The sequence below is a fragment of the Apostichopus japonicus genome, chromosome 22 (assembly GCF_037975245.1).
Source record: "Apostichopus japonicus isolate 1M-3 chromosome 22, ASM3797524v1, whole genome shotgun sequence".
NCBI classification, from domain to species: Eukaryota; Metazoa; Echinodermata; class Holothuroidea; order Aspidochirotida; family Stichopodidae; genus Apostichopus; species Apostichopus japonicus.
This window is the reverse complement of record NC_092582.1, coordinates 23,207,905-23,223,108: the sequence shown is the minus strand read 5'-3', so window position 1 is coordinate 23,223,108 and position 15,204 is coordinate 23,207,905. Positions and strand designations below refer to the sequence as shown.

Genomic DNA, 15,204 nt, shown 5'->3' with positions numbered 1-15,204 from the left:
CAGTGAAGTTGCATGACCCCTCATGTAGCCATCAGAGGGTAGCGATTACACTATGTATATTTAAAAAGTAAGGGTGGGAATTTTGGGGGAGTCTCAGTTTAAGTGGTAATCTATGTATAAAGGATGGTGGGCAATTTTTTTCTAATCGTTATAGAAACATTTACCAGCACTCAAATTTGTGTTTTTTTCATTTTTGTTAAACTGCAATATGTCAAGACCAAACCTCTGCCAAATGTCATCTCTCAAGATCTGAGGGGGTAGTTCCAGAACTCCCTCTCAACCATGCCCTCCCTCTCCCCACTTCAACTTTCCACTTTTCAACACTTTTGAAAACATAAAATCAGCTGGCAATTCCCCTTCATAAATTCATGGCAGGTTACAGTGATTTCCCAGGAGTGCCAATAACACTAGGCTACAATACCATGTAAGTTTCTTAGGTTTAGTGGTAGGCTATATAGATATGCAATGTCTATATGACATAAAAAACAAGGGATTTCAACCTTAATCTGGTGTGACTCAAATGCAACATGAGGATGACAACATAATTTGCAATCACATATTTGTGTGGATGAACATAAGGTTGATGCTAGTAAAAGATGATATTTTTAATCATAATAGATGCTAGATTAATATTCGAATTTAATTACCTTTAATTTGTCAGTATAAACAAATTTGTCCTACTGTAATCTTTGCATACAGTAGTTGTAGACAGAGATGATGGGCACTTCCTTACATATTGCCTCTTGGTATCAAATGATCTTCACTTTGCAAATAGTGATCAAAAAGTCTTCGACCCACAAAATGTCTTCGACCCACAAAAAGGTGAAGGAATTTGTTTCCCTTGAAGATATTCCTGTAGAAAAAAAAGCAACAATTGACAACAAATCGCATTAAGATATCTGAACACAAAAATGATAAAAACCATTTTGTAAACCAAAGTAATTACGGTCAACGGTGAATTATTCTAAAGAAAATTCTTGCGAACACTGCAAGAGGAGAAATTTGTTCATTCCCTTCAATCAAAAACATTTAGAAGTGGTATTTCATGTTGAACCTTGTGTTGTATCAATTGCTTTTGAGTTTGCTATCTTCAAGTTGGTGAACCCACAAAATCAAACAATGACATCTTGGTCACATTCTCAAGCCATCAAATTAATAAGTACTTATATGAATCCATACACTATGAACTTGTAACACACCATATTCTGTTTGCAAGGTTTGTCAAGATTAACATTAAAATTAAATCACATTTAAGTTACGACCTTATGCGACTACTGCTTGGAGAGAATTAAGGTTTTAAGGTAAGGAAGTTATGACATGTAGTAAAACATACATTGGTTCTATATACAGAATCAGCACACTGTATCTAAAGGATACCAAGAGCTGAATGTTGTTAAACACAAACAAACAAAACAAAATAATTGTAGGTCAAGGAGAAGATGTGATGAAAACATAATTTTATAACCATTTACACAGGAACAGATAGAAAGTGTAGATGCAGAGAAGTGAAAGGGTGAATACATGCATGAGGTGGAGGGGGTGATGTGGGAGGTCCGTAACTGATTTATTCACAAATTTTGGAATCTTTTTATACACAACACAGCAGCTAGTACAGACCAATGCATTTTCTGCTATATCGAAAATATTGAAAACTCTGTAGCTACAGACAAATGCATGTTCTGATCTATCACACTGGTATTACAGAATGCTGTTACTAGAGACTAATGCATGTTCTGATCCATCTATGTTATGAACAACAACCATCACTCCATTAGTAAACAATAGTGATTTGCTTTTCCACTACTCATTCTTTTTCTTTCCTTCAATCTCTACCAATTGGCCAAAGATTTGGCAAAACATCGTTCGGGTCTCTGTTCACAAGCTTTCTTTAATAAGCGGTCTCTACCTCGTTAAACTTTCCGATAGCATGATTTCATTGTAGTTTTACTCCTTTTATGCTTCAACTCAATCACCTAGTTATCTTCAGAAAAAAACAAATTTGCTCAAAATTGGAGAACACCACATCTCACCTATATAGCATTTGCTCATCTTATTTTTCACATAACATCTCTTTTTACCTCTCTGGGTCTTTTACCTGCAGTTTGTCCTTCCAGAACATCATCCGCCTGTGTAATTGTTGAACAGTGTTTTCTTCCCATTGTTTGGTCGATCCACAAGTTTTAGGCCTAAGTACTCTCATATTTAAAGTTGTGCCTCATTCTATATTCGTACCTAATAAATTGAAGGATGAGAATGGAAATGCTGTTTAGGAATTTTCCCAATAAATGAATAAACATGACTTATTGTGATTCCCTCCCCTACCCAATCCTCGTTCCCCTCTCGACACTAACAACATGCTCAGGGATATACTGTACAAATATCAATGTTGTCTCTGCAGTCATAACTGTAGGATTTAACTTAAATATGGATAGCGCCATCATATGGAGTCGAGACCTATTATGACAGATCATGCAACTATGGCCCACAATTAGAGTAGTGCACAGCCGCCTGAAAGGTTAACCGTCGCAAAATTAATGGCCCTATAATGTGACCAACTGTATTAATTTTTTGGGCATTTTCTGAGTCATTATAATCATTCTTTTTGATGCTTGGATGTTGAAAAGGATGAAATAAACTACTGATGGTCTAAAAATCTGGATGATTGAAGGTGATTTAAGGTATTTTAGAAAGCCTCGGGTGAAACAAGAAGATTCCACTGCAAGAGCTGGCAGATGGGTTGAAGAGCACTATGCTATACTTTGAGCTCATTCTAGCTCAAAATCTAAACAATCATGGTGGCAAAAGTTGACTGTTTTATGATAGCCCAAGCCATCATATGATGGGTAGAATGTCAGTTGAAAACTTCTATCTATGCTCTAGTGGCCTTGGAAAGTGACGAGTTTAGTGTGTAAGTCAAAGGGAGCAATTAATTGTGGTGCAACACCAGTAACATAATGGTAGCATACGCCTATTAATAGCCCCATTGACATTGTGGTCTCTAAGTCTAGATAGAGGGTTCTCACTAGCTAAACGCTACCCATCACTGGCTAGCTGACAATTTGGCCATTCATGGCACCATCAATTTTCCATATCATGACCGGCCTTGTAGATTTTTCGGCCATGATCGAGAGCCCGAAGTTTTTGTCATTTGTAAACAAACCTCTTTACTCAGTAGAAAACAATTATTCGTACGCTGCTCCTGGTAGGGCGACAGGGGTCTAAAATTGCCTCAATTGACCCAATGTTTGCACCACATGTACTTCAACATGCAAGCCACAGAAAAAAAGATCCTGATTGATAACATATCAAAAAAGATGTTCTGCTGCTTCTTGGCACTTTTCCTAAAGGAGAACACTTGGGCAGATTGATATGGACTAATAGGAATATGCCACCTTAAATAAACCATTGTTACACTGCTTACATGTTGTTTGATTCCCCCTTTCCCCCCCCACCCCGTATAAAGCATATGTCTGGCCACCCTATGTGCAATTTTCATTCAAAACTGCATATAGGGTGGCCAGATGTCCCATATTGACCAAGACAGTTCGTCCAGATCGCAACTCCGTGCATTGTCCTCTTGAAGTAGGCTAGGCCTAGTACTAAAGAGAACAGCCATATTATTCAAACCCTAGTCAGCCTACCTCACCAATTGTTTCTCTGTTTAATACAGGAAGTCGGGTCATTCCATATCAAATCACCAAATTTTGGAGTATGTTGTAGTTCGACATCTTCGAAAAATTCCCAAATTTATTGTATGATTGGAACACCATGGCATAAGCATATTCTGAAAATTTCAGTTGCATTGCTTTACAACTGGCCGATTTATCACACTTTGAAATTCCGCAATTTGTCGCCACCGTGGCATTTTCTTGACTTTTGAGGTCTCATTTCTCAGCAATTAAACATTCTTCTACCTTTCTATTACAGATGCCTATAGAGTCTATCCCATAGAACAGGAAAATCAAAAATTAGGCTACAAAAAATATTGTCTTGTGGAGTAAGGTCAACTTTGAAAGTGCCAAAATATACCATTTTTGTACTTTTCACTAAAAATGTGCTATTTTTAGTGATGATCTGTTTTGATTTTATGTCGGTTATGTACACGTGCGATGCTTACAGAAGTACCAAAAAAGATGTCCTAATCCTTAATTTGCCATTACCATGACACCTGACCTTCGTTGTTAAAGTAGGTGCAAAATTTCTCCCTAATATTGCGTGCATCTGCAGATGAGTGATTTGTGATGCTACAGGGAAGGTCAGCAAGACCATTGAAACCAACAGCATGATTTTGACGCCATCCTCCCTCAGTTATTTCCAGTGAATTCACATTCTCCTGGTCAACATCACATTCATCAATGTATTGTGAATCACTCTCTTTGTTAATTGATGCATCTTGCAAGAAATTGTGAAGTGCACATGAAGCTAACATTACTTTTTCTGCTGTGCTAGTTTTCTCTGCCATTCTGGTATTGAACACTTGGAATCGTGAAGCCAGAATACCAAAAGCATTCTCAGAGACTCTGCGAGCTCTTGATAGCCTATTGTTGAAAATTCTACGTTCCTTATTCAGAGCTCTGGCTGCGAAGGGCTTCATGCGGTATTTTTTTAGCGGAAATGCTTTATCACCAACAATGACATATGGTAGATGGGATTCATTAGTTGGGGGTAAGTTAAGCCCTTCTTCTAGGGTGGTGTCAAGTGATGAATCTTTAAAAACACCACCATCACTAACCCTTCCATTTTTGCCTACGTCAACATAAATAAATTTATACTGCGCATCAACCAGAGCTAGCAATACCATGCTAAATGTACCCTTGTAATTGTAAAAATATGATCCACTCTTCAATGGACAGCGAAGGCTGAGTACATGTTTTCCATCCATGGCACCAATGCACTGAGGAAAGTTCCATCGAGAGTGGAAGTTGTCTGCGATACTATTCCATTCAGCTGGAGAGTTTGGTACCTAGAGAAGTAGAAGAACATAATTTGAATTGTAATAGTTGTTGTTTCAACAGTTAATATTAACCTTTTACAATTCATTTCAGGATGTGGCTACTACAGTTTTACCTTTGTCGGAGTCTGGTCCTGGAACGGAAGAAACAGAGGACGAGACTGTTGATCTTGTAGTTCAAGAACCTCTGTTTGATCACAATCAACCTGGGCCATCCTGTACCGCCATTGAGACAAATAAGAGGTCATCCTCAAAAATACAACCCCCTCAAAACACTCAAAACAAAAATATGAAAAAGAACCCCTTTTACAAGCTGCTTTGAGCATTCTTAATCAACCCTCCAAATGTGACGATATTGATGATTTATTTGATAAGAGTTTCACAGAGGAGCTGAGATTAATAACAAATTTCAGGGCCAAACAATTGGCAAAACTCCAAATTCAGCAAATTCTTGTGCATGTGCACAGCTGGGTGACAATGATACTGTCGTATCAGAACCTTAAAGGCTCCTCAAATAGTGAATTGTAATTTGTTTTTGGAAAATGGTTCAAATTGTTTACATTTTTTCATGAGTAGTGTAACTTCCATATTCATAATGGCATATGTGTTTGTACTGAATGTATGTGTATGTGTGAGGGCATGGTCGTGTTTGTGATACGTTGGTTGTAAATATAGCATCTTAAGGTACTGGTAAGCTTTCAGATATCTCACATTTTGTCTGTAGGCGTATCACATTAATTGAGTTAAAGATCCCCTATTGGTTTGGAAGAGGTCGAAGGTCATTTGTGGTCAGCATTTTACTTTGTTTCTTATATGTTCAAGTGTAAAAAATTAGCTTTTTCACTGTGATGCTAAGTTCATGTATGTCGTACATCTTTACTACAGTATGTCAGATTATTGGTTTGTGGGTAGCCCTTGTTGACTAGTGGTGGTAGATACCTATTGTTTTTCATGGAAGTTCTTTACACTTTTCAGTGTGTCATGAGAAGTAATACATATATTATATATACGAATATTTGTCATCAATAGTTTATTTCTGCATTGTGAATTAAAGTACTATAAATTCCACACTACAATGCAATCATTTTACAACAACCTTCATCTTCAATCTTTTGATATATGTTTGCTTACATCAAATCGAAAAGCAAAGGTAAGTGCAGGTTTCATGCAACAATGAAGCTATAGGTAATGTCAAGTAGCTTGTAAATTTTCCTATACACCTTTCTATTTAAGCAGACTTAAAGGTAGTCTGTATTGGCCCCAAATTATGGCACGTTATAATTGATAGATGTTTTCAAAAAGTACTTTCCTGTAGGTCATTACTTTTCAAATTGTTTTCAGACATTCTAAATGAACACACAAGATGACTCAATGTCCCAGTTAGGTAAATTTTCTCCAAGGTGGTAACAAACATAGTTAAAGATTTTTGACGGAAGGTGACCATATTTGAATAATCTAGCTAATTTTGGGCCAATACAGTATACCTTTAAGCAGGAGAATGATAAATTTACCTTTAAGTGGTGCTCCTTGAAGCACTGGTATATTGCATCACAGACTTCTGGAATAAATCCAGAAATGCTATTGTGTGGCACACTAAACGCAAACTGCAGATCTCTAAATGCATCACCTGTGAATGACACATATAGTATGATATGTAACTCATTGAAGTGACTTTTTATTAATAATGCAATTCTATCCTGTCATTTCTTTTGTAACGTTATAAGCATTTGCATAGCAAACCGTTTTCTTTTTTGAGTGATAGACAAATGATGGCATATCAGTGGTGTTTTATTCTTGCCAAATCTACCCACTAGATTTTGCTCAAACAGTCAAGAATTGTGATGTCAGTATGGCACAAAATATTTAAAATTAATAAGAAATTTCATGTAATTCAAAGATCTACTAAAAGAAATCAGCATATTAGGCTAGATGACAATCCTTGAAATATCTTAAATATTATATGCTGTCACGCATATTTTCCCTTTCAGCCACTGAATGAAACAGATTCTTAACCATGTGAGGGTCCAGGGTGTGTGTGTGTGTGGGGGGGGGGGGGTGTAGAATGTAGACAAACCTGATAATCCATTCTTTTGTGCAACTTTGACATAATTTTGTACCACACGAAGGCCTCAGTCTGTTGTAAACGGTTATTTTTTGCTGCCCTCTCCCACTTCCCCAACCACAAAAAGGCACCCATTAGTGGTGGAGTCAACTAGATTATTGAGGAATTTTTGCTACAGAACTTTGTCTTACAGACCTCCCCTCCCCGCCCCCCCCCCCCACCCTTCCCAAATGTAGCCTTTGTAGGTTCACATTTTTGGACTTTATCTGGCTTTGTCATCAAGCCCCTGACGCAACCCAATTAAACCAGAAGCATACAGTACATTGCAAATAGTAATTGTTTATATGACATTGAAATCTGCAGGATAAGTGATCATGTTTGTTGGGGATCCATTTGGATAAGGACAATGAGTGCCAGAAGATGTTTACACCTAACACTTATACACACTGTACATATACACCCAGTACAATGTATGTGCTGTACACACTGTACATAAATGTGTACAGTATGTACTGGTTGAAATCCATTTTATAGTAAAGTCTTTTAAAGGTGGGCTCGCTCGTGGATTCTGTCCTTCACACCACCCGTCACACCACCCGATTTAAAAATAATATCAATACTACAGTACCCTCTACCGGCTCGTCGCTGTTGTCACGTAATTCCTTAGCAATCCCGTATTTACGGCTAGTAAGCAATATACGGGTTTGGGTAACTGGAGCGATGGCCTTGACGAAATTCCTGCATAGTTCTTGTCTGTGGAAGTGTCAGTAGTAAATTATTACACCGCCTTTTCGTGTGTGTTGTGTGATACAAAACTCTGTAGTTTGTTCATACGTTCAGAACTGTTCACAACTAGTGGGCTGTACGTACAGTATAGGTTATGGTCGAGTTTTGCATCAGGCCCAGGCTTAAGTTTGACCAGGGAGCTGCTACTCTAGCAGCTCCATGGTTTGACTATTTTTAGGCCTACATGGTGAGCAATCGAAGTCCGACCGGTTTGGGTGCCCTGGTTTCGTAGTTGATTCACCCATTAGGAAAGCTGTGCATGCTTTATCGAATATCAAAAGTTTAGCCTATAGAAGTGCAGTAACCTAATACTATTTGGCTGTAACAAACCAGTGTATTTCAAACTTTTCCAGATGCACCAGTCTTGTACTAACTGGAGTAAAGTATTTGCAATTATTGTAACCGAAGTCGTGAGTCGACATTTTTTTACAGCTCAAGAAACTATTAGTGAATATAAGTCCGATACACACTGACTCGTGTCACAAAAATAAAAACGCATATACAAAGTGAAAAAAAATTCTGAAGTGATTACAACATTGGGTATCAAACGTATGGTCAAGTCCGTCATTTGTGAACAATTTGTAGTTAATTCAATTTAGGTATGAATTATATATAGACATCTGTATTTTTTAAAAAATTTTTTATATATGCATTTTAGTTCTATATCAGGAGGGAAAGACAAAGCATTTTTTGTCATATATCATATATAGATAAATATGTATATTTACTTATATTTGGGCTCCTGGCCACGGGCCCTTTAGGCGATCACAAAGCACTTGCCCTAGCTGCAGCCCATCCTCGTAACCGGTGCACCGAATTAAAAATAACGGAACTTGAACGGTAAAAGGGAAGTAAAAGACGTTGCCATAAGGGGCGGCTCCACCCTCTTCAGAAAGGATTGGCAAAAAGGGAATAAGAAATAGCTTGCAACACAATACCGTTTACAGCCCAGTACAGCTACGATCAGGTGACCACTCAGAAAAGTCATGTGAGTAATGGGTGACATGCAAAACCACTGAAATCAAAGCCCCCTCTTTCTAAAAGTATACGAGCGCCCCCACCTTTAATTAAATGAATTCAACCAGAAGCAGACAAGTACAGTGCAAATTGTATTTGTTTATATGAAATTAAAAACTGCACAGTATTGAATTGAATGACCTTGAAGTACAATACCCAGGCTCAAAACACATGGAACAACAAAACAGGCAAAACATTTTTTTGTAAAAATCCCAAACTTTGAGGATTTTTCATTTCAAAATAAGGCAAAACACCCTCCTGAAATTTTTTGTACAAACAGGGTGGTACTATATCTCTTCCAGAAAAAATTTATCAGATTTTTTTCAACATGACGCGTTTTGAGTTATTGGCTGTCAAAGACGACCTCTTTTGTACATCAGAGCAACTTAACAACTTCATAAATTAATATTGAGAAAAGCTAGAACCCTGAAATTTGTTTAGGTGTGAGAACTTTATACTTATAATTAAAGTATAACATGCCCTAACATGGTTACTTTGGTAAAAGATTGGCATCAAAACCCCTACCTCATGTTGAATCGCAGCATGAAATAGCAACTTAAGAGTTGCACAACTTGCAAATTTAATTATAGGAAAGCATTGTAATCATTATTTTGTATTGTTTGTACTAGACATAATAACATCTGAAAGAATCAAGTACCCTTAAGCAATGGTTTAGGAGCAATTCATCACTAAAAATAGCACATTTTTTAGTGAAAAGTACAAAAATTGAATATTTTGGCACTTTTAAGTTGACCTAACTCCACAACTTCCACAAGACAATATTTTTGTAGCCTAATTTTTGTTATTCCTGTTTTATGGGATAGACTCTACAGGCATCTGTAATAGAAAGGTAGTAGAATGTTTAATTGCTGAGAAACGAGGCCTGAAACGTATAAAATGCCAGAATGCCACGGTGGCGACAAATTACAGAATTTCAAAGTGTGATAAATCGGCCAATTGTAAAGCAATGCAACTGAAATTTTCAGAATATGCTTATGCCATGGTGTTCCAATCATACAAAAAATGTGGGAAATTTTGGAGAGGGTGCAGCAACAGCCTAGCCTAACTTAGTTTTAGTTGAGTACATAAAGGAACAGGAGGGACATTCAAGTCCCTATAAAGAACCCCTATGGTACCAAAAAAACCGAAGACACAAAAAATCAGACCCGATTACAATGCTTAAAGTACTTGCAAGTACAACTCTCTCAGGCAAACAGTTCCACTCATTCACAACCCTATTAGAAAAAAAGTTATACCGAATATTAATCTTACTTTGTAACTTCTGGAGTTTTAAGACAATGACCTCTGGTACAACTTCTATTAGGAAACATGAAAAACTCAGTGTAGGATTAATTTTTCAAAACCATACACAATCTTGAACCCTAGAATCAAGTCACCAGATAACCTCCTAAGCTCCAGTGTGGTGAGTTTCAACAGCTCTAACCTCCTATAATAAGGAATAAATCATCCCAGTAGCCCTCCTCTGGACCTTCTCGAGTATATACTTCCTTATCCTTAGCAAAAAATGGGTTCCAAGCCTGCACAGCATATACTCCAGATGAGACCTTACCAACTGCTTATAAAGCCTAACAATGTCCTCTTTCAGAAAACTGAAGTTCCTCTTGATCATAACTAAAATCCTATTACCTCTTTTGGCAGCTTTGAAACATTGCCAGTTAGAAGGTTGCAGAGAAGTCAATGTAGATACCTAGGTCTCTTTCAACAAAGACCTCCTGCAACTCCTCACCATAAAGAGTATAAGTATACTTTCGGTTACTACTACCAACATATGCATCACCTTGCATTTCTCAATATAAAAAAAACTTGGCATACCTGAGACCATGAATAAACCTTATCCAATCCATTTGAAATTTTTCAGAATCACTTTTGGAAGAGACCTCAGAATACAGTTTGGTGTCATCAGCAAACTTGTTGGCTGTACACAAAATAGATCAGGCATCAATGTCATTTATATAGGCAACAAACAACAAGGGACCCAAAACAGATCCTTGTGGAACCCCATTAGAAATGTCCTGCCAAGAAGAAGCACAGCCAAATTTAACTACCACCTGTTTCCTATTACCAAGCCAATTCGCGATCCAAGACAGTAAATTACCATTGACACCCATACTCCTCAGCCTTAGAAGTAAAAGATGCTGGTGGGGAATTTTATCAAAGGCCTTCTGGAAATCCAGGAACACAACATCTACAGACTTCTGCCTATTCAGTGAACTTGATCTTCCATAAACTCAAGAATATTATTGAGACAAGACCTTTTAGCAAAAGCCAGCTAGGTAAAGACTCTCTGACCAAAGACTGACTACTGAAGTGACTGACCATATACTTGTTAACAAAAGCTGACTCCATGACCTTACAAACAACACTAGTGAGACTAATAGGCCTATAATTACAGAGCTTAGACTTATCACACAGCTTCTTGAAAATTGGGCTAATATTAGTACATCTCCAGTCCTGAGGAACATAACCTTCATTCATAAATTAACTAAAAACCAATGAGAGTGGAATGCAGAAATGGTGTGCAAAAGTCTTCAACAAATACGGATGGATTGCATCAGGACCAGGAGCTTTAGAAACATTTGGACAAAGCAACTCCTTTAGGACAACCTCATCCGAAAATAAGACTGAATCAAGTTTAGGACCATCACTTCCACCCTGAAAATCTGAAATAATACTCATATCTTCCCTTGAAAAACCAACACAAAATAGTTGACAATCAGTAATTATATTATAAGCTTGTGGCACCCTAAGAGAAACAACCGCATCTTTAACTTTCTACTTTGACCTAGCTGACATATGAAAAGAAGGCCTTTGGGTCATCCTTAATATTTACGGCAATGTTATTTTCGAATTCAATTTTGCTTCAGAGACTATATTTAAGGGTTCTACCTTCAGTTGATGACTTTTGAACTTGCCAAAGAGATTCAGAATTAGTCCTCCTAAACACCTTCCACATTCTACTTTTTTTGTCTTATTGCACATCTAACTTCCTTAGTCATCCAGGAAGGCATACTGCTTTTACGACGATAATTCTTCCAAGGAACATGATTTTCCATCATGACCTTAAACTTATCAGCTAAACAGATCCAAGACTGAGAAGCACTCTTGTCTCTTAACAAATTAATCCAATCTGTATCCTTAAGTAAAGTTTCAACTGCCACTGTCTCTTTATCTCGAGAATTCAGAGACCTTTTCCTTCCTAACAGAATTTACGACCTTGCAAGCAACATCAAAAGCCAGTATATCATGATCACTAGTTCCTAGTTTTCCTAGACCTGTTTATTCAACAACAATCCTTGGATCAGAAATCAAGACAAGATCCAGGATGTAACAACCATACACCCCCCCCCCCCAGTACAGAATGTAACATGCTCATGTACAAAGCAATCTTGCACAACATCTAGAAAGTTATTACCCTTAAAGGGTGTGAAGACTCGCCCAAAAAGAAACGTCTAATGCCGGTAATCTGACCTAGTTTCGAATGAGGTGTAACAGAAGTGATAGACACCACCATCGATCGCAGAAAATACACACGCACAGCTTGCAGCCATCGGTAATTAGACACTAGTGTATAGTCAGTACATACAGCTGCGGTCAATACCCACATCTGTGTACAAACAATGCAGCGATGGACATCTCAGGTCCAGCTAAAGATAACAAGGTATCACGTTTCATTACTGTTCTGTCTGTTGTAGCGACACGAACAAAACGTCACTTGCAAGCAACGGAAAGTTAACTTTTTCAGATGGCCGCACGCGGTTTGGGGCGAGTCTTCAATGCCTTTAAGGGTTCCTACCACTGGAACCATCGATCCAATCAATGTCAGGAATATTCTAGTCCGTGATTAAAACAATTTCACCATACTGTAGTGTTAGAACCATTACTATCACATTCCCTGCGATTAAAACACCCATAACTTTACCTCCACTACAAACATTTAGTCCTTATCAAAAATTTTGCCTGCCTATATTAACCCCCCCCCCCCCTCCCATTTAGTTAAAACATTGCTGTTCAACAGTAAAATTCACCATCCCTACTTAACATCGCGAGGCCCCAGCATTTGCTAAGTGCAACCCATCCCTGGCAAACAAATCCCTTCTAGCCTAGCCTACCCTGGAAACATGACTGGAAACATGACCACATGTCAACAAATGTGAAGGATAGGTCAGAACAGTCTAGTCAAGAAACTTACCAACTTTATGTGACAGAACCTTCTTGCCAAATCTAGGCAATATTTAGACCACAGATAACAACTTTAGTACGAGTTGAAGCAAAGCGATACAACAATTCCTAATAGTACCTTGAGCTGTCATTAGGGGAAGGTGAATTCACCTTGATGTGCTACCCGCTTCTTGTGATCATCTCCTGCAAGAGGCTGTTTGATACTACTGAACGAGATAGACGGCGAATGGTTAGCCTAACCTTTTAGGCTTTAGGTTAGGTTATAATAGATAAGCATATAGCACTGACGAAAAACGAAGTCCAGTTTTTTGTTCGGATATATTTCACTGTCATGAAGTTAAGTGCATGACACACTGACCCAACGATTTCTGCCTAACAAGTGTCAGTACGTGTACAACAAAGTGATACTGTCACCAGGTAACATAATACATCCAACTACTTTTTGAGTAAAAATTGGCTGTTTGCCACAGAAATAATTTTCAGTGCTGTTTGCTAGCTCTGCCTTCCAGGTTCAGTCCGGTAACATCGATCCTTCCCAGCAGACGGCTCTGATCGTTCCAAACCCAATTTTCACTGACAGTGTTGAAGCTGGCAAACTGAGCGTTGGAAAATAAACACCTTGTACCCTGAATAGGGTATGAAAGGTCAAGCAGTTGCACAGGCAATGAAGCCAAAAAAAGGGGGAACAGTACAAGAACATTCGTTGCTAGGGTTCGACACTATTGGTCAAAGGCTGACCGTAACTTACGTGAAATGCTGGAAATGTTGTTAGCAGCACAAACTTGACCATGTGAAGCGATATATATGTTTCTGGTACCGAAAAGAACAGGAGGAAATGGACAGAAATGGCGAAGTTTTTGGGCTGCATGTTATGTTAATATTGGGGAATTAAATCATGGCGCAAAGTTCACGCAATCATACTATCCCCTAATCAGTTTTTATCACTGTTATATATTCTTATTTTGTTTTCTCGAAGATGATTGGAAAAGAAATATCCTAAGTTAAGCAATATATTTTGCTATTTTTTTTTGTAACAGACATCATTATTTCGTTTTTATTACATTTCGTGATAATCCAAGACTTACAAGTGGTTCAAGATGCCAGTAGGCAGGCGTGTTCTGGCCGTATCGCCTTCGAACAATGATTCAATGCAAAAGTAGTACACTAAACAAAGAAATCACAAAAAATGACTAATATTAGGGTCAAATAAAGCAATATTGCTTTATTTGACCCTGTTTAAAATGTTGTCCCATAAAAGACCATCATAAACAAATCTAAGGGAGGTGATTTTTGTCATTTAATTTTTACCGTTGCTGTGGCCAAGTGGATAAAGGCGGTGGCATTTGAAGCAATGAGGCTAAGCAAGTGGGGGTTCGGGGTTCGATTCCCGGCCCGGTCATAGTAAGGTGGGTTTTTCATCCAAGAGCAATCTACGGATTTCCCATCTGAAATGACTTTCTAAATTGAAAAGATTCCAAATTTGAGTTCAAATGTTAAATTGGAAGCCACCCGACGTGTAAGTTGTAATCCATAAGCCCTTGCAGGTTTCTCCCACATTTGTGTTCGCTTAAGCGTCGTAAAATAACTGCTGATGATTATTATTATTATAATATTATAATTATATTTTGTGATATTCAAAGTGGTTCTGTTAGCCAGCAGGCAGGTGTATTCTGGCACCGCTTTCATCAACTTACTGCAAATATATACTTTGGACTAAACAAGCAGAACCACATGCCTTTTGTGTTATTGAAATATCTGACTGTCTGAAATTTCCTGGGTTGAAGGGTTCTTGGATCCGATCAGTGGCATCGCCAAGGGGTAGCCTGGGGGGGGGTGGTATGTGCCCTCCAAAAAAATCGTGCCCCCCAGATACGATTTGTAGTGTTTAAAAAAAATACTATAACAAAACTTCATTCTGCCTAAATTAAAAATGGAAATATCGGACAGACTAATCCCGAAATTCTTGAATATAAAGTTACTTCAAGTTGCAAAATATAGCACCAGATTGCATCTAAGGACCCTTAATTAATCAAAAATTTATCAGGGGGAAACCCCCTCCCCTTAGACCCCTGCCCCAGGACGGCATTCACCAATAAACAGTGTGCACCCTTAATTAAGTGCTGTGCCCCCCAAGATTGAAATGTCTGGCGATGCCACTGGATCCGATTAATATATAAGGACCCAGTTT

At 38.1% G+C, this 15,204-nt stretch overlaps 1 protein-coding gene across 12 annotated transcripts in view; it reads right to left on the bottom strand.

The window, feature by feature from the left end:
• Positions 1-13,831, bottom strand: part of LOC139963680 (uncharacterized) — a 242,444-nt gene extending 228,613 nt beyond the window's left edge. For 3 of the 12 annotated variants that reach the window (XM_071964720.1, XM_071964719.1, XM_071964721.1), the window contains exons 1-2: positions 5,027-7,197; positions 2,079-2,232 (exon numbers count right to left, since the gene is read on the bottom strand). In XM_071964720.1, the coding sequence (XP_071820821.1) occupies positions 2,079-2,159 (81 nt within the window). In that variant the 5' untranslated portion in view covers positions 2,160-2,232; positions 5,027-7,197. Of the gene's footprint in view, positions 1-647; positions 854-2,078; positions 2,233-4,812; positions 4,964-5,026; positions 7,199-13,134 lie in introns of those variants that run through there. The other 9 variants (XM_071964714.1, XM_071964716.1, XM_071964717.1 and 6 more) reach the window with 6 other exon arrangements.
• Positions 13,832-15,204: the final 1,373 nt, after the last annotated feature.